Raw genomic sequence first — 20,937 nt, forward strand, 5'->3', positions numbered from 1 at the left:
GCTGGCTCAGTTGGTGGAGCATGCAACTCTTGATCTTGGGGTGCACATGCTAATTTTGTTTAAATTTTCATCTTCCTAGATCGGTAGTTCTCAGGTTTTTTGTTTTTGTTTTTTTTAATTTTTTTTAACGCTTATTTATTTTTGAGACAGAGAGAGACAGAGCATGAACGGGGGAGGGTCAGAGAGAGGGAGACCCAGAATCAGAAGCAGCTCCAGGCTCTGAGCCGTCAGCCCAGAGCCCGACGCGGGGCTCGAACTCACAGACCGCGAGATCGTGACCTGAGTTGAAGTCGGACGCTTAACCGACTGAGCCACCCAGGCGCCCCTGTAGTTCTCAGTTTTGAGGTTCTTTTAGGAGCCCTATATACTCTTAAAAACTGACAACCTAAAAGGCTTTTATTTATATAAGTTCTACCCATTTAGATTTATCATATTAGATTTAAAATATAAATGTTTTAAAGTATTTACTGATTCATAAAAAAATACACCCCATTATATATAACATAAAGAATATGAAAAATAATATTTTTAAAGTTTGTGACAGTATTATTTCACATTTTTGCAAATCTCAACATCTGTTTCAACTGAAAACTACTCGGTTCTCCTATTTCTACATTCAATCTGTTGCTTTATGTTTTTTTATCCGAAGTATATGAAGAAAAATCTGGCCTCACAAAAAATATGTAGTCATGAAAGGGGTATTTTAATAGCCTTTGAGATTGCATAATTATAGATATTCTATGATGTAACATCAAAAGCTCAGCAAGTGGTACTCGAAGGTTAGTTGTAATGTGGACTCTAAAACTGCAGCAAGAACTTTCTGCATCCCATTCCAGTAAAATGTATTTGTCCATCTTGCACTCTGAATGGATCTTTACCCAGGCAGAATTCTTTAACAGCGTGCATTGTTCATTTAGAAAATATTGGTTCACTGAGCTATGTAGACCTTTCAGACATAAATACATTTTACACAAGCAAAACATCACATTTTTTAATATCACCACCAATCTCATCAGAAAAATCATGAACTATTTATATTTAGGAAGCTGTCAAACTCCTGATGGGAGATACAGGGTTTCTAAAATCCTCATTTTTTTATTCCAAGCTCAAATTTTCTCATTGGCAATAAATACTGCCAGTTATTTCCCCTGAAGTAACATAAAACACTCACTTTACCAAAAAAAAAAACAAAAAAAAAAAAAAAGAAAGAAAAAGAAGAAAAGAAAAGTCAAATCCTCTAGTCTGAATAACCATAGTTTGCCTGTCAGTCATTCTATTAAGTATATGTGGTATACACAAAAGCAGAAGCTACCTCAGCTCTCAACTCAATGCTCCACTCATGCAGCCAAGGCACTTTGTGCATACTTCCCATTTCATCACACCAGTTTTCATCACAGAGAAGATTAAAAAGATAGTCATCATACAGAATATTAAAAGGGTTGAGATTTAATAAAATACATTTTGTAGTTGCACCAAGAAAAACCTTAGAGGACACTGGTTGATACTTTTTACCTCTAAGTGTGTGGCAGTGAAGAACACCATACACTATGGTGCCCCTGCCTTAATCTGTCCTAAGGTCCTAATAGATTTACAGCTCTGCTCGTTGCTCATGTACCATCAGTGTACATGTATGTCACAGTGGAAAGGGTATATTTTATCTTAGTCTTATTAAGAAAGCAGTTTGGTTCTTGTGAACCCTCTAAAGGGATCTCAAGGATCCTCGAAGTTACATGGATCACACTTTGAGCACTGCTGTTCTAGATGATTCACTGGGAATTTACAAGTTATCCAAACTTCCTGAATTTGTAGTTCACCATTGTTCTTCATTATTGTATACATTTCCTTCCTTCGTTTTCGTTCATTTGCTTTTCCCGCTTAGATCACAAATAAAGGTACGCCAATAAAAACTAAATGAGAAGTTATTTTGTGGACAATCATATAAAAATGGAATCCTTATTTTGAAATTCCAGATACTTGAGTCTTTTTTAAATTATCCTATTTTTAGAAATTTCACTATGCCCCAAAGTTATCACTGTATTTTAAATGTTGCTGTTGATTTCAGTGAGAAGCTGTATACTCAGAATCAGTAAACATTTTGCCAGCAAGAAATAAATTTTCTATTGTAAAGTTAAAGAGCTTACAGAAAGACACTGAATATTTGATAATTATCAAATTATATAACAAATCAGTTTATGTAAAAATAATAAAACAAATTATATATAAATCAAATTATATAAAAATAATTTTTAAAGATTATCACGTTCTGTAGTTCTATGCCACACTTAAACTATTCACCCATCATGTAAAATAGAAGTTTGGTCATCATTTAAGTACAAATTACAGTTAAGATATAAATGCCATGTAGTAATAAAAATTAAAGGAGAGTACAGAATATAACAATTATCCTTACTTTGTCAGAGATAGTCTAATAAAAGCTGAATTATTTCTGTCATCTTCACTGTGGCCACTCTGATCCAAATCCATATTCTGAACAAATAAGCCAAACACAAGAGTACAGGAACAATGAACTCAATATTAAAGGTACCTTCATCCTGCTACAATGCTATTTCCTCAAATTCCAAAACCTTCCTAGTCCAAGAGCAATGTTTTCCAAGTGTGTCAAATGCCTGTTTCAAATGCCTATAAATGAGAATACATTATAAAATACCTTATTTCATCAGTGTCTGGAACTTTTGTGTAAGGTAGAATGGCTCGAACACGCCTTCTATCTTCTACTGGCTAGAAATCATAAAAAAAAAAAAAAAAAAAAAAAGATTTACAATAGATAATCTCTTCATGTCAAAGTCAAATCAGGTTATGTCCACATAAAGTTAAAACCAACAAAAATCCACATTATGAACACCACAGGATCAGTCAAACTATTTTTTACTCAGGCTATAAATACCTAAAGCCTAGAAATGCTGGTCTTGTTTCTGTTGCTGCTTTTTTACAAATTCTTTTAACTGTATAACCAATGTTTGTATCAAGTAATAGGAGTAACCATTTAATTTTAAATGAACTACGCAGAAAATATAAATTAACCTTTTTCTAATGAAGTAGAAGGCATTTCAGAATCTTACGGCAACTTCAGGATTAGTCCTATACGATCAGTGATTCCTCCTCATCCCTTTAAAAATATTTGTTAAGCTATCACCATACAGTATTATAAAAAAAAAAAAAATTTAGAAACGTAAAGACAAAATTACAGAAAAATTATTTTATTTTTTTAAAGAAGGTGGCAGTTTTGCTAATACGACAGAATTAAAATTCAATATGGTATTTCTTGAATTATAATAAACACCATAAAAAACTGAACAAGAGCTAACCTCATTAGTAAAGTGAAGTAATAAATTTTTGAAAAATATTTTATTCAAGTTTTACTTGCCTCTGGTGGTGCAACTGGATAAAGCAATTTTTCTCCTTTAAGCAAACAGGAAACATGACTGTAATAACCTATTAGGTCTGACAGTGAAGAAAAACGTCTTCCACCAATGTAGTAATCGCCACACATAGCAATAATCCTATTTGTACAGGAAAAAAAAAAATACAGTATAAAAAAATCTTTAGAGCCAATGTGGAGACCAATTTCTAAATTTAGAAATGCTAAATCTCTAATTCTCATACTCTTTTATCTACATCCTGTTTTAAAGTATCACTTATTCATATTTTCACCAATGCAAATTTACTTGAGGTTATTTCTTCTAAAAACATATATGTATATACTTGATACAAAATATTTATCTGACTTATAAACCCATTACATAATTTACTGCAATAAATATAAATCTAACTATAGATACCTCTGCTCACCTTTTATATTTAAGACTGAATAGCAATTTTAATAAGTTTTCTCTGGCTAAAAGTAGCTTTATATACTCTTCAAATATTTATAGAGAACTATTTACATTTATTTATAGAGAATTATTATAATAATTTCACATTCTATGTGTGGTATAAAGTACTTTGAAAACTCATTTTAAAATCTAAAAATTGGGGCGCCTGGGTGGCTCACTCAGTCAATATGTGAGATCAAGCCTAGAGTTGGGCTGTGCACTAACAGCCCAGAGCCTGCTTGGGATTCTCTCTCTACTCCTCTCTCTCTCACTCTCTCTCTCTCTCTGTTCTTCCCCTGTTCATGCTGTCACTGTCTCTCATAAATAAACTTAAAAATAAATAAATAAATAAATAAATAAATAAATAAATAAATAAATAAATAAAATCTAAAAGTCAAGGGTATACAACCATTTTATCAGTTAATGGTATAGGCACTATATGACTTTTTTCCCAATGTCTGCCATAAAAATAAAATTAAAGACAATATAGGTACATATATTTATACAGACTTTGATATCTGTGCTTAAAAATCTGTATACCTTTAACTGACATGAATGATTACAAAGAATTTCAGAACAATGAAGTAAAATAAATTAAAGGGCACACACCTTGACTCTTTAAATACTGTTTCCTCAATGTGGTTACTCTGTATTTAAAAATATATTGTTCTTTATTTCTGCTTTACCAAAGTTTCTTTATAATTCTTTATACTTTAAAAGTGATAATTATATCTGAGATTAGCATAGTAATGCCCAGTAATCTGTTTTTAAACAAAAAATGCAAGCATTCAATAATATCTACTCTATAATCATCCGTTTCAATCACTTAACTGAAAACAAATCACTTTCCCATCATTTAAATATTGCCGAATCATTCACTTTTATTAAAGCAAGTATATTTAAGAACACTACAGAAAAATCACTGTATTATACAGTCTCCCAAGAGAAATAAATACTTACCTAAAATGGTTGACAACGTTTGTGTGGCTAAGGAATGAAAGTACAAAGGAGCCTGGCCTCCGATCACTCTCTCTTATAAGGTAGCTGCCGGACTTCCCTGCCTGCCTGAGGCGCTCTTCTGCTATAGTTCTGTCAAGTTTTCCATGATACCACCTAAGAGGAAAAAGGTGAGATTAGAATGCAAATAGCAATCAGAACATTATTATTAGTAGTTGAAAAACATACTACTAGAGGTTTTAAATACCTACATGTAACTTAAACATTTACCTTTTGCTATGAACCGGTTATTCCAATTTTAACTCCATTATTAACTTTCTGTCTCTCAAAAAAGTTCATTTATTCAGTTTTTAATTTGTTCTATAAGCTCAGGACTAATCATCTCACATACGAATCGCTTCCATTTCTGCCCATCTCTCTACCTCCAGGATTGTCTACCTGGTCAAGATACAAACACTTATTACAATCAAATCTTAATTCAGAAAAATAAGAGTAAGATGGACAAATGGTAACAACTAATTTACTACCTCTCTATATACTGAGGAACCAAGATTTGATATAACAAGGCACAAAGATCCAGTAAGAAAATAAAACTTTATTCCCTTTATGTCTGTGCCGTACAACAGGAAAACAGAATGATACTATCTAAAGACTACTACTCTAATTCCCCATTTCAACATGAAGCTGATTATTCCCCTTGTTCTTAAGATCATCTACTCCATAAGCACACATCTGATCTTAATTCCTCAAATGTATTCAACAAACATGTGGAAAATAAATAACACCACTGTTCCTTTAACTTTCCTACTCTCAATTTAAATATATTCTACCTAACTATATTACCAGATAATCTAAACAAATGACTGTAGCATCATCCATGCTACCAATTTATGCCTATAAAAAAGTCTCATGGACTGATATAAACAGAAGAATACTTAGAAACATACTGGAATTTTCACATGGCCATGGTACAACCTTCGTACTTGTAATCTTATCTTGGACACTCAGAGGAAGACAATAAAACATTCACATCCCAGTGATACATTTAATATCTGGCTGTAAGTCAACAGTCAAAACTATTATAGTCCTAGGACTGCTTTTGTAAACTTGCTATAATGAAAACTTACTGTTCTTGACTCATTAGTTTATATGAAAAAAAAAAAAAATTCTCAAAAGAATTTTCAGTTTTCTTCTAAAAACCAACCCATTTTATTGAAGTCTGTACATAAAATTAAAATAAAGCAATGAAAAAAATCATGGAGCTTCATTTTAACCTATTAGGAAAAAAAGCTGCTAGTTTAAAGGAGAAGGGAAAGACCAATCAACACTGCATTCTTCTATAATTCTAATCTTCTTTATCTTAGAGGCTATCAATAAGTAAATTTAACTTTCAGCTTTTTTTTTTTTTAATCTAAAAAGTTTAGACTATTGATGATTAAAAGTTCCCTGAGGAGTTAAAATTTAACCATACATGATCAGGACAAAATTTATGTAGAAATTTATTTAGTTGTGAAAATACATGTAACATGTCCTTAGAATATGAAACTGGTACATTACCTAAAGCAGTGTAGCTATACCACAGAGCAGATTTATTTACTGAACAGACAAAAATTAAAAACAATTTTAAGGAAAATCCCTCTTTTATGTGTGTTACATTTGTGAAATTTCTCTTATGTTTTACCCAAAATATCAAGATTAAAAAGCTGTATTTAATCTTTCATCTTTGAACCCACCATGAGATGATACACAAGGCCATGAGGTGTCACACAATTACTAATTTATAATACTTGAATAAAATCCTTTACTGATATATAAAAGATATATATGTTATCTTTAGTTTTTACCTCTATGCTGTCAGATTCTGGAATTAACACAGGTATTCAGTTTAAGACAGACATTACTCTAAATAAATAGCTTTGTTTCTTGAATATTACTAATTCCCTTTATGCCAAAAGCTCATTAAGCTTCAAATACATGATGTAAAACATGTATTTTTTTTATTTTTATTTGTAAATGAATAAACAAAATGGGTGAAGAAGAGTGGGAGATACAGACTTCCATTTATGGAATGAGTCACAGGAACAAAAATCACAGCATAACAGTCAATGATACTGTAATAGCAATGTATGATGACAGATGGTACCTACATTTGTAGTGAACATAGCATAATACATAAACTTGTCAAATCACTATGTTGTACACCTGAAAGTAATACAACATTGTGTGTCAACTATAGTAAAAAAAACACCTGTCAATTATTGATTATGATTACAAATTAGGTTATCCAGTAATAGGCTGGATGAGCACACATGTAGTTGAGTCTGATCCTTTTTTAAAAGTTTTGAAATTCCACGGTTAAAAATCTCTGGCTGTTCTACAAAAAAAAAAAAAAAAAGAATTATCTTAATCAAAACTTAGACTTTCTTGAATTATCTTTATTATTTATTTCAAATTATCAAGGTGTATCATAACAATATTTTAAATATATCTGCACAACAATTTTAAAGCTACTATTGAAGCATAAAAACGACTTTAATTAAACTGTAAAAACCTGGAAGTCAAAAAAAATCAGTATCATACTTGGTAAAATAATAATTGTATTATAATTGCAGATAGCATCATGACATGTAGCTAAAACAAATATTTTATAAGTAGATCACAAATCCAGCGTGATAGGATTTGACTGAAATACTTCACAGAGTTATAGGACCTAAATTACTATATCTAATGAGCAGTAGTCCTTGGGTCTTTAAAACAGTGTCTTTCAACCCCTTTTGAACCCAGGACCTTTTTGATAAACATAAAAATTTCACCTATCAGGAGATTCAGAATACTTAGGTTGGCAATTTCTCACAGAGGATCATTTCAGATTCTATTTAACCCCAGGAGAAAAAAAAAAAAAATGCTGAAAATACTTTAACTTTCTGAAATTTGTAGTAAAATTCATTTTATATAAAAAATAATGTGGAATATGGCTTCTCAAAACACACCCCCATACCAAAGATATGACACTCTCCTACAGGAGCTATGTCCCTAGTAGACATTAGTTTAAGATTCAATTTAACAAAAATGCTACACTTCCTAAGTGTACACAGTTACAGTAACATTACAAGGAAATGAAAAAATCTCTTTAATCATCCCCACTATTCATTTACAATCAAAGTCTTGTACCTTGTTAAGAGTAGTTTTGCTGGTTGGTGATTGTTTTCAAAGAAGTTAAAAAAAAACACCAAATACAAGAAATGCAACTGAGGCTAGAGTATCTCGAACACCTAAGTATTAACTGGTGTTGTATTGGATATGAGGATATTCTTTCTGAGTGTAACAGGAAATTACCAAGTATCTATGGGTGGCATTATCTAAGGTAAATTTATTACTGTGCTTATTACATTTATGGCAATTTTTACTCAGAGAATGTACGTGGCACAGAGTAATATTAATTTTAAAAGCATTTGTTAAATAAAGGAAGAAGTGTCAAATCATAAACCATAATGTTGGAAAAAATGTGACGAAAATTTCTTCTTTATTGTCCATAATAAGAAAGTTCTGATCTTTGAGGATTGCTAACTAGGTCTAAAAAGAATATGAAAATAATTTAGTATGACAGAGCTGAAAGAAGGATGGCTACACTGACGTTTCCTAAATGTCTTCAAAAGAGATGAAACCAAGTGGTGAGATGAAGACTTACCAGAAACGTCCATGACTAGGGTCAAGTCCAGCCTCTCCATTTTGCACCCCTTTACCATCATTTGTGAAATATGGAAAACAATCTCCATCTCAACCTTAGAATAAATTAAGTATTTGTCCTAAATTCCTCTAAAAATATATAAAAATGAAAAACTGCTACACAGGCTATAATTGCATAATGATTAAATAAAGACTGGAGCCATGGTGCTTCTGTTTGAATAGAACCTTTGACACCTGGCTGTACAAATATGGGCAAATGACTTAATTTCTGAGCCTCAGTTTTCTCCTCTATAAAAGGCATATAATAACAGTTATCTACTTCATAGGAGGTTGGCTTGATGTTATTGTTAAATGAATTAATACATATAAAACTATATATACATGTAAAAACTACAAGATTAATACAAATTTCATCAATGAAAATCTCAAATTTTAAGACTGTGGCATAATGGATGATTAGTCTGTAGATAACCTAAGCCCCAATTACCTTCCTATTTTCCAGTTTTGTTCACCTTCCAGCTAATTTTGGGTAGAGAAAAGAAGAAACCAATCTTTGTTTCTGCTAAAGTATCATCTTTAAGAGGAAATTTCTTTCCCCAAAATTCCTTTTCTGAACCCTATACATTAAGTGGGACTGGAGGTGCCATTGTATTCATAAACTAGAAATTCTTCCATTTCTCCTGGCAACTCTGGAACAGCCTCAGATAGCTCCATTCTTTCTCAAGTGGATCTATTCTTTGGAGGGATGACAAAGCCAGTATGCATTTGATACTATGACTTAAATTTCCCTATTAATATAGCACTTTAATAGTAAAATATCTAATGTTCTCCTATTTAAAAGTAAATTACCCCTCTCTCTCTTTTTTTTAAGGACGTAGGGAAAACAGGAAATTTAAAAAGTAAATATTTTTTTCTCAGCTAGCTTCGCAATTTTTTTAAGAAATCTATTCTTTTTCCCAAGTTTTTATTTAAATTCCAGTTAGTTAACATATGGTGTAGTTTTTGTTTCAGGAGTAGAACTTAGTGATTCATCAGTTACACATAACACCCAGTGCTCATCACCACAAATGCCCTCCTTAATGCCCATCACCCATTTAACCCATTCCCCCCCTCCCCCCCCTCCCCTCTGGCAATCATCAGTTTGTTCTCTATAGTTAAGAGTCTGTCTGTTGGTTTGATCTCTTCCCCCACCCCCATCCCCTGCCCTATGTTCATTTGTTTTGTTTCCTTTTTTTTTTAATGTTTATTTTTGAGAGAGAGAGAGACAAAGCACAAGCAGGGAGGGACAGAGAGAGAGGCAGACACAGAATCCAAAGCAGGCTCCAGGCTCTGAGCTGTCAGCACAGAGCCCAATGAGGGGCTCAAACTCACAAGCCATGAGATCATGACCTGGGCTGAAGTCAGACACTTAACTGACTGAGCTGCCCTGGTGCCCTGTTTGTTTCGTTTCTTAAAGTTGAGAAATGAACAGGCAGATACAGAGTCCCTTGATATCCTTTTATTAGAAACTACATAATCAGTTTATCCAAAATATCTAACACCCAAGATGATACTATATATTTAAAAAGTCAACCATAAAAGAGACAAGTTGGACAAGCTGCAGGAATTACTTTACCTTCAAATTTGGAATGACATGAATTATTTTTATAGACTCACGTTGTACACTGGAGGAGGACTTTTGAGGGGTCTTACAGGGGCCTTTGTGCTCTTTAGTTGGTCTCTCCTGACCAGGAAAAATAATACAATTTTCCTATGCAACGAGAAAACCAGCTGGTCTGAATATGGACACTTCATTCAAACTATACAGTTACTTAAAACTAACTTGACAAGCCTAAATGGAAACTGTTTTACTACTAGAAAACAATTAAATAGTGTCACCATCAACAGACTTCCTTCTTCTAAAAAGGAAACTAAACTGAAGTTCCCAGATCACTTTTACTTTCCACTATGCTCTTCCTCTTAATTATATCACTGACAGGCACCAAGTTCTTACAGAGAAATACGTATGCAGATATCCAATTGCCAAGAAATCTCTTCTGTCACCTACATCACTTGGGATTCTGTGTGCCTGATCATACCACAAACTCCTAAAGTTTTTCTGTAATTCTCAAAGATGCTAATCAGATTTTCTTATACATGTTTTGTCCTTCCTAAAATTAAATCAGTTATTTCAAGATGGTAAGATACTAACAAAAAATTTAATAAAACTTATATACATCTCCTAAAGCCCTCATATTTCCTTTCAACAGAATTCTTATAGTCACCAAGTCTGAGCTGATGAAGGAAAAGAAACCTACTTTTTAAAGTGAATGAGAAAGTAATTATGCTTTATACCAAGTGACTTTATTTGGTCTCTTTTTTCATATCACTATGCAGAGAGAGTAAAATTTGGTCATGAGTAAATTCATTTGAACAACCACTAGACGTAACAGGTTTAGTATACCTGCCCAGACTAAATGTATCACTTAAACTTGAGGGAAAATGTTTATGTATATGTTAGGTATATGTAATGTTTATCCTTATGTGCTAGGTATCTTGAGTATATTTGTGTTCAGGCAAATAACATGTGTGGGTGTATTTAGTTATATACCTCAAGCCAAATTAGCTCAAACCAAGGGCAGAAATTCTATTTCATTTTGCTCCAAGTACATACTTACAGGGTAAAAAGAGTTTTAATTCTTGGAACTATTTCTAAAGAAAAGCACTACCATGTGATCTACTCATCCAAAAATTCAGTCTGCTGAACAACTAACATATGAAAGGTGGGTATCAACATAATGCTTACATAGACAAAAGTGTATATATTAAAAGGCACTCAATCAAGATAGCCTCATTCTCATTACCCTTAACTCCCATCACCGTAGATAACAGACAATGAAGAGTAGAAAAAGCCACACTGTCTCTAAAAATGTTCTGAACTAATCAAACATGTTTTAAGAGAGAGAGAGAGAGAGAGAGAGAGAGAGAGAGGGAGGGAGGGAGGGAGAGAGAGAGAGAGAAGAGAAGAGAAGAGAAGAGAAGAGAAGAGAAGAGAAGAGAAGAAAAAAGAAAGACAAGGAAAGGAGGAAGAAAACAAACATAAAAAGCACAATACCTAATACCTACTAGTAGGAGGCTAACATCAATTCCTGCCTCCAAGCTCAATCAGTTATATCTATGTAATTTCATGCCTCAAAAACTCTCAATTCTTGCAGCTGAGTTTTTCTTAGAACCTTAACAACTATAGGGTCATAATGGTAGGAAAACAGGGCAAGGAAATAACTTGTGGCCCCCTGGTCCAATACCTTGAGGCAACATAGTTGTAAACCACCTTAAAGCAATCCTTTATGTAAAAGGAAACATTGTTTCTCCAATTTTCACAATGTTCAGTCTAAAACTTTGAAGGTAATGATGATTCGGTGGCTACCTATTGCAACTAAAACATTTCTTAACCTTTAAGATATATCTTTAAAATACTGAATCTGAAGGTTAAAAGCAAACTTTAGTCTAACATTGCCTTCTCCATCTCCAACAAACTACGGCCAAGCATTGTGCTACATGGGAGAACACCACCGAACACCATGACAGAGAAATTTATGATCTTGTGGAGAATATAGACAAACCAAGCAACTGATATCTGGTCCAGTAAGTACTAGAATATGTGGGCACGGAGTAAAACATCAGTGTTAGGATTTTAGTATACACTTCCGGAAAAAAACAAAAACTGATGGTCAAATGGAAACTTAAAAGATGAGTAGCAACTGATTCAGAAAAAGCAAGAGACTGAGAAGGTGACAAAGATGTCACAGGCAGAGGGAAAAGTACAGGCCAAAAATGGTTATATAGAGATATAAAAACAGGAGAATACTTCAAACTTTCAAAATATTCCTTACAAATCTAATTCTTATCAGAAAAAAAAATGGAAATAAATATATGCTTTCAAATTAGACTAGACTTAAACCTTACTTGCTGAACGTCTTTCAGTTCCTCAAACAGAAATGTATCTCAAAGAACATTTTAAAAGTTCAAGATTTCCTAAAATTTATTCTCTAATCTGGTGCCAGGGCACCTGGGTGGCTCAGTCAGTTAAGTGTCCAACTCTTGATCTCAGCTCAGGTCATGATCTCATGGTTGGTGAAACTACTAACAACAGCACAGAGCCTGCATGGGATTCTCTCTCCCTCTCTCTCTGCCCCTCCCTGTTCTCTCTCTCTTTCTAAATATAAATAAATAACCTTAAAAAAATCTTTATAATCTGGTCCCAGCAATAACCCTATGGGGGGCATTATACCATTATACCACAGCTCAAACCCCTATCTCCCAACCAAATTACGTTTATTCACTCAAGCATTTTTAAAGCACCTACTACATTGTAAGCACCTCTCTCTCTGCACTTTCTCAAGGAGTTTTTCCTATGTAACTTAAAAAAAAAAAAAAAAGGGGGGGGGTGGAAAGATTATGTAGCCAAAGGTCATTCCAGAAGCACTTCCCATGAATTTTTTTTCCCTCAGAATTTTCTATTCTTTATTTGTTCTTACTCATGGAAATATCAGTCCTTCCGTGCCAGCTCAAACTGTAACTACTATGAGAATGATTCCCAAATTCTTCTCACTAAAGCTCGTTTTCTTCCTAAGCATCAGGCCTAACAAGTACCTAAAATCTTCAACATAAGGTCAATACAGCCAAACCTAAAAAATTAGCAATAACCCTTACCAACACATATGCACAAACACACACACACCTCTTCCTCTTGCTTCTCTATACTGTTAATGGCACCAGCATCCTTCCTAACATTCAGACTCAAAACTTCAAAACCAACTTTGATTCCTTCCTATCACTCTAGCCATAAAACTAGTGCCAATCTGTAGATCACATCAACATCACTGGAGTTGCAATATACAAATTATTCTCCAGTTTTCCATTCTCTCCTCGAATACTCCAAGCCCTCTTTTCTTCTCACACTGTTCTTCCTACAACTGTGGGAAGATCCATCTTCCTGGTAGGCTCTTCCTAAACCATAGGCTTAATCATTTTACTCTAATAACTTAGAAGTCTACAAATGGCTATCCATTAGCAAATGAGGGACAAACTATTCAACATGGCATTCAAAGGCCACCACAAAAGGCTCCAGTCTATCTTTGAGAGAGAGATACAGAATTTAGAGAAAGTCAAAAAAGAAAAAGAGGTTTAAGTTTTGAAGTATGTTCATCATTATCAAACTTAACATTTGTCTATTGCTTATCTAGAAATGAGAATTAGCTATCCGTTGACTTTTAAAAAGCTATTTTTTTCCACTCTGGTATCTTACATTTCTTCAAGTTCATTACGAAACCAAAAGGCCCTCAACAGCATAACCATAGTAACTATCTAAAGAAAGAACTGTTTTCCAGGTACCATGGCCAGAGCAATGATACATACCTTAGAGGGCGTTTGTTAAAGGCAGGAGAGCAAGGCACAAGCTAATAATTATTTCTCATACTGGTTTTAAATTTATACCCTTTTAGCTTGTCTCTTCAAATAAATAGATCTGGTCTCAAGGCATTCTTGCACAAAGAAATTAAACATTAATAGCTCTCTGAAATCTATCCACAAAATGTCAGTTTAAAATGTATTAGCAGGACACCTGGATGGCTCAGTCAGTTGAGCAACCAATTTCGGATCAGGTCATGATCTCGAGGTTCACAGGTTCCAACCCATGTCAGATTCTGGACTGACGTATCAGAGTCTGTAGGCTGCTTCGTATTCTGTGTCTCCCTCTCTCTCTCTCTGCCCCTCCCCCACGCTCGCTAGCATTCTCTCTCTCTCTCTCTCTCTCTCAAAAATAAACATTAAAAAAGGTTTTAGTAAAAAAAAATAAAATAAAATATATTACTTTGATAGATTTGAATGTCTACTATCCCAATTTTTGCTAAGTTTCAATGAATTACAAATAAATTACAAATAAATTATCTAAGAAGCTACAGATAATTTTGATTAAAATTCTGTATTTACATTAACAGAAATCAAAGGATCAACCTATTGATTTATTAAAATTAGGGGTTTGGGGGAGCACATGAATGGTTCAGTAGGTTGAACATCCAACTCCGGCTCAGGTCATGATCTCATGCTCATGGGTTCAAGCCCTGCATTGGACTCTGCTGACAGCTCAGAGCCTGGAGCCTGCTTTGGATTCTGTGTATCCTTCTCTCTCTGCCCCTCCCCTGCTCACACTTGTCTCTCTGTCTCTCAAAAAATAAGATAAACCATTAAAAAAAATTAGGTTTCCCCACCCCCCAGAGTGTATTTTATTTTGCATCAACACTGTTTCTCAAGCAAAACAAATAACCATAATTGCTGGTAAGTATTTAATTTGCTTCAGTACTCCTATATGAAAACTATGGAAAACAAGACTGTTTTTCTCAAGTTGTTTCTCACTTAATAATACATAAGGTACTATTTAATAGTACATAACATGTAATAATACCAGAAACAATTGTTCAATCCTTGGCCATATCAAGCATTCTAACATTAGATATCAAACAGTACTCCATACAGTTGGCTCTGAATAATCAGGGGTTAGGTGTACCAACCCCACACAATGGAAAATCTGCATATAACTTTTGACCCTCCCAATATTTAACTACTAATAGTTTACTTTTCAAGCCTTACTGATAACACAGCCAATTAAACAATATTTTGTATGTTGTGTGTATTCTATATTGTGTTCTTATAATAAAAAATGTTATTCAGAAAATCCTAGGGAAGAGAAAAAAACATTTACAGTACTATATGCTGTATTTATTGAAAAAATCCACATGTACATTAATCTATGGAGCTCAAACATGTGTTGTTCAAGGGTCAACCAGAAAGTAAGTATACTTCTCTGAAAGTATGTTCTCTGAATATCCCTGAAGATAGCATACTTCATTGAAAACACTACATTTTTTAAAGGAAGCTTTTGCCTGTTAGCCATTAGTAAGAGATGCAACATGATTCTGTACTTATTTATGAACATGGTGTTCCAGCACCTGGGTCCCCCAAACACCTTTACTCTGAATTCTCACAATATCTGTTATCTACCCAACTTACTGAAACTCAAAGATGCTGATTTGGAAGTTGCCTGTTCAGCAGCCATCCCATTCGGGGAAAAGACTCCCACGCCCTCTCTGGGAGGTCTTTTAACATCATGGTTTCTGGAGAAGCTTTCATTTAATTTGAAGGACACTCCAAGGTGAGTAACTGAACCAAAAAGAATCAAACTCTATGTTCAAATATTCTGTTCACACTGGAACTGAAAAAGAGTCGGTTCTCTGATAGCATAAACTATAGGATGCATGGTCAAAAAAAAAAAAAAAAAAAAAAAAAAAAAGGATTTGTGTGTGTTTGCTAAATTTCCCACCACTTGGAAGAGTGAGTTGACAGGGCAAAACAGAGGGAAATGTAGAGTCAGGATTGCATTCAAATCCCTGATTCCAGTTCTGAGATCCCAGAAACAAGCCTACTCTTCCCTTTGTTTGTCTGTTCATCTCATCCTTTTATTACCTCTAGACCAGCTTTTTGATCTCTAGATTCTTTCACATTTTTAAAAAAACTACTGGACCCAAACAAAATTTGTTTATGTGTGTTATATATACATCAATATTAGTTGTATTAGAAATGAAACTGAGAACATTATCTGAATACTCATACATGTTTCTACATTTAATTAGTATCTGCTATTGCTGTGGTTCATAGTATATGCAGACCGTTACTTAATGAGGTTACTTATAAGTTAGACGAATATAGTATCTAACCATGCCTATCAAGTGTTCTATACTCCACTCCATTAAAATCCATTGCTCTATCATTTACTCGTGAATATTTTGCAGCATCATGTAACAGTCACTTGCAATATTAGTTCACCGAGCTATGACAGTCTTCCAAGTTTCAACATATTTTATAATATCAAAACATCACATTCTTTATATCACCACTAGACAGAAAGTACACTTGAGGGTTGTGCAAAGTATGCATGTCTGGCCCTTGCCTGGTTCCTGGGAGATAACCTCTAAGCCTCTGAAATATCCTGCCCAAAAAGAGTGTCTTTGTTTACTGAGAACCCTGGGCCACACTAGATATTTATGATTAACAATGTGATTTATGGTGTGGACCCTGGTCCATATAGTATCACTTTGGCTTCTGGAATCAAACAGATGGAGTAACTAAGGTCAGCCACAGTGGGGCTCCAGACCTATAGAATCAACCCTTAATAAAAATTCTGGACACCAAGACTCAGGTGAGCTTTCCTGAGTGACTGGTGGTGTCACACACTGCTGTTGGGAGAATTAAGCACTGTCTATCCGACTCCAGTGGAAGGGGACAACTAGAAGCCTACATCTAGTCTCTTCTGGACTCTGACCTATACACTTTCTTCCTTAGCTGACTTTAATGTGTATCCTTTTGCTATAATAAATGGTTACTATGAGTTTAACAGCTTTGCTGAGTTCTGTTAGTCCTTTAAGAAAATCACTAAACCTGAGGTTTTAGGGACCTCAAACAACCACCATCAAGATCATCATAAAAATCATTAAGTATGTGCAAAATTCTCAAACTCGCAGATACAAGATTCTGAAAATTCTAATTTTTACTTAAAAGCTCAAATTTTGCTTGAAAGAACCAAATATTTCCAGTTATTTTCCTTAAAGTGACAGACTCACTTTGTTCTTTTTCAAGAAAACATCTGTTAAGTGCTCAATTCTGAATTACCATAGTTTGTTGCCCTTTATAATAAAAATAGGATGTCATAAAGGCAGCAGGTAGTTCAGCTCTCAACTCAAATAATCACACACTGCTTTTCCTTAAGACAATGTACTTAGAAATACAGTATTATGTATATTTTCAATTTCACAACACAAAATATTAAAAAAACATACATGCAAAGACTGCAACTTAATAATTTTTACTGCTACATTAAGCCATTCTTATTTTTTTTTTCCTAATGTTTATTTATTTTTGAGAGAGAGACACAGTGCAAGTTGGGGGGCGGGCAGAAGGAGGGAGATAGAATCTGAAGCAGGCTTCCAGGCTCTGAGCTGTTAGCACAGAGCCCAACTCAGGGCTCAAACTCACAAACCTAAACTCACGAACCAGGAGATCATGACCTGAGCAAAAGTTGGACACTTAACTGACTGAGCCACCCAGGTACCCCTACATTAAACCATTCTTTTTTTTTTTAACTTATTTTTTATTTTTTTAAATTTACATCCAAATTAGCATATAGTACAACGATTTCAGGAGTAGATTCCTTAGTGCCCCTTACCCATTTAACCCATTCCCCCTCCCACAACTCCCCAGTAACCCTCAGTTTTTTCGCCATATTTACGAGTCTCTTCTGTTTTGTCCACCTCCCTGTTTTTATATAATTTTTGTTTCTCTTCCCTTATGTTCATATATTTTGCCTCTTAAAGTCATATGAGTGAAGTCATATGATTTTTGTCTTTCTCTAATTTCACTTAGCATAATACCCTCCAGTTCCATCCACGCAGTTGCAAATGGCAAGATTTCATTCTTTTTGATTGCCAAGTAATACTCCATTGTATGTATATACCACATCTTCTTTATCCATTCACCCATCGATGGACATTTGGGCTTTTTCCATACTTTGGCTATTGTTGATAGTGCTGCTGTAAACATAGGGGTGCATGTGTCCCTTCGAAACAGCCCACCTGTAGCCCTTGGATAAATGCCTAGTAGTGAAATTGCTGGGTCATAGGGTACTTCTATTTTTTGTTTTTTGAGGAACCTCCATACTGTTTTCCAGAGTGGCTGCACCAGCTTACATTCCCATACATTAAACCATTCTTAATTGAAACCAGTTTTGTTTGTTTGGTCAAAATACAGCAGTGACAAATACAATGACTAATGGTACAGTCTGGTGCCACTACATCAATTTACACTGACGTACCAGAAATTTTACCTCACATTGCTCTGCATTGCACCATCAGTGCAAATGTGTCAACAAAGTGGAAATAATGGCTTAGTGTTATGAAAACCATTTTAACTTTACAGATCTCTTGAAAGGGTCTCAAGGAACCCTAGGGTTCAGAACCAACACCTCATCAAAGCAGACTAGAAGAAGCCATTGATTCCAGGGAAGCTATTCCAACCTCTTTCCTCAACAACCGCAGCTGTTCTATAGAAGACAAGGTCATCACCAGTATAACTACAATTTTAATTACTTTCTATTTCCTTATGCCAAGCCCACTCAGTCTCCATTAGTTATGAACATTTGGTTCATTGTTTTTAAATAAGATCAGCTCCATTATCAAGTACCCTATTTCCAAATAATTTATTTATTCAAACATTATTACATTTTACTGATACGTTTAAGATGTTTTAACTTCCTAGCTTTGACATCTTTCTTCTGGTTAGTAATATTTTGATGATCAACTCTATTCTCTCTAGATTAATTTTTCTTTAGTTGAATAACAGGCTTAGAGAATTCTTTGAAATTCTTTTAAAATTCCTGTTTCTACTTAATGGTTTGCTATGTTCCTTACCTTTAACATACTTTCAGCAATTCTTCAGTTAATCTTACAGATAACTCTTAAGTTCTGCACAGAGAAATGAACTTCAAGCCAGCCAACTAAAATCTAATTGATCTTCAAAATCGATAAACTCCTTGACATTACTTGACACAGCCAACAACATAAGTCTTTCCTCTAGTCAAAACATCACATACACCTGCTGCTTCTTCTCTCCCCCCTTCCCTCCCCCGCTAAAATTTTCTCTCCAGGTACCCAACCAGCCACACATCTTTCAACTACTATGCACACATCAATTCCAGAAAAGGCCTCATCACATTAAAAATGTAATTATATAATGGAAGGCACAGCACAAAAAGTATTCCATAAATAGTCCTACAACAATCAATTGGATGTTTGGAAATAGTCAACTTAGATTGTAAAACAATACCAAATTAAACGCCAGATAAATTATTTAAAAAATGAAACTATAAAAACTATAGTTTTATATATAAATTTAGATAGATGGCAATCTATATTCAAAGAAGCCAAAAAAGAAAAAAATATACACAAAGATGATTGAGATTTTACATCATAATGATTCTGTTAATATAAAAGTAAAGCAAAATATTAAATGCACATATTTGTTCACATAACAAACAAGGATCATCACAGTAGCCGTGTACAATATTATGATTACATAAGACAGAATTATTTAATGGCTAGAGATCTGACTAAATAAATTAGACACATCTGATTGAAAATTACATTGCTACTTAAAAGAATACACAAAAAAATCTCCTCAATGACTCCTATTCAGACACCCTATTTAAAATTACATCTTCCCTGGTACACATGGGTAGCTCAGTCTGTTAAGCTTTCAATTTAGGCTCAGGTCATGACCTCGCAGTTTGTGAGTTTGAGCCCCGGGTCTGGCTCTGTGCTCACAGCTCAGAGCCTGGAGCTGGCTTCGAATTCCCTGTCTCCCCTTCTCTCTGCCCCTCCCATGCTCACATTCTGTCTCTGTTTCTCAAAAATAAAGAAACGTTAAAAAAAATTTTTTTAATTACACCTTCCCTTCTAACATCGGCAATACCACTTTATCCTGACCAACTTTTCCCTCTTTTTTTTTTTTGTCTTAGCACTATTACATCTAACATTTTGCACAACTTATTTATTAGATTTATTATCTTCCTACTTCTAGCAAAATGTAACCTCCAAAGGGGAAGCTATCTTCATGTTTGTTTATTTATCCCAAAGCATTTAGAACAGTGGCTGGTAAAAGGCAGGTTCTAAAAAATGTATCTGTTAAATAAATAAATATATTTAAAAAGTGGTAAACAGTTGACCTTAGAAACCATAATGAGAGAATTGACAGCCAGTAGTAGAATAATTTTATCCCTTATTTATTTACATTTGTTTTCACTGAAGTTTAGTTGATACACTGGAGGTGTACAGAATAGTAATTCAACTATACATTATGCTATGCTCACCACAGATGTAGCTACCACCTGTCCCAATCCAATGCTATCATAATACCGCTGACTATATTCCCTATGCTGTACCTTTCATCCCCCCTGACTTACTGATTCCATAACTGGAAGCCTCCATTTCCACTCCACTTCACCCATTTGCCCATACTCCCACCCACTGCCCCTCTGGCAACTACCACTTTTTTCTCTTTATTTATGGGTCTGCTTTTTTTTATATGTATTTTGTTTTTGAGATTCCACTTATCAGTGAAATCAAATGGTATTTGTCTTTCTCTATACATATTTTTCTTATACACATCGCATTTTCCCCCACATAACAAATATAAATTGCCTACTGGAAAACTTAATCTTAACACTCATAACAATCACATATATGTTATATATATATGTATATATTTATGAGCAAACATATATACATAAATAATAGCAATGGTTACTAATAAGATAATAAAACAAAGGAGGTATGAGGGAGCAGAGACTTTTTCCTGTATTATTTGGTTTTTGTTT

At 34.1% G+C, this 20,937-nt stretch overlaps 1 protein-coding gene across 1 annotated transcript in view; it reads right to left on the bottom strand.

The window, feature by feature from the left end:
- The window catches only part of RASA1 (RAS p21 protein activator 1), a 115,322-nt gene that overhangs the window by 57,455 nt on the left and 36,930 nt on the right, over positions 1–20,937 (bottom strand). Inside the window, exons 2-4 of the mRNA XM_019462830.2 lie at positions 4,794–4,946; positions 3,386–3,521; positions 2,669–2,739 (exon numbers count right to left, since the gene is read on the bottom strand). Of these exons, the coding sequence (XP_019318375.1) occupies positions 2,669–2,739; positions 3,386–3,521; positions 4,794–4,946 (360 nt within the window). The remainder of the gene's footprint in view (positions 1–2,668; positions 2,740–3,385; positions 3,522–4,793; positions 4,947–20,937) is intronic.

The sequence above is a fragment of the Panthera pardus genome, unplaced genomic scaffold (assembly GCF_024362965.1).
Source record: "Panthera pardus isolate Hobbes unplaced genomic scaffold, ASM2436296v1 HiC_scaffold_2, whole genome shotgun sequence".
NCBI lineage: Eukaryota > Metazoa > Chordata > Mammalia > Carnivora > Felidae > Panthera > Panthera pardus.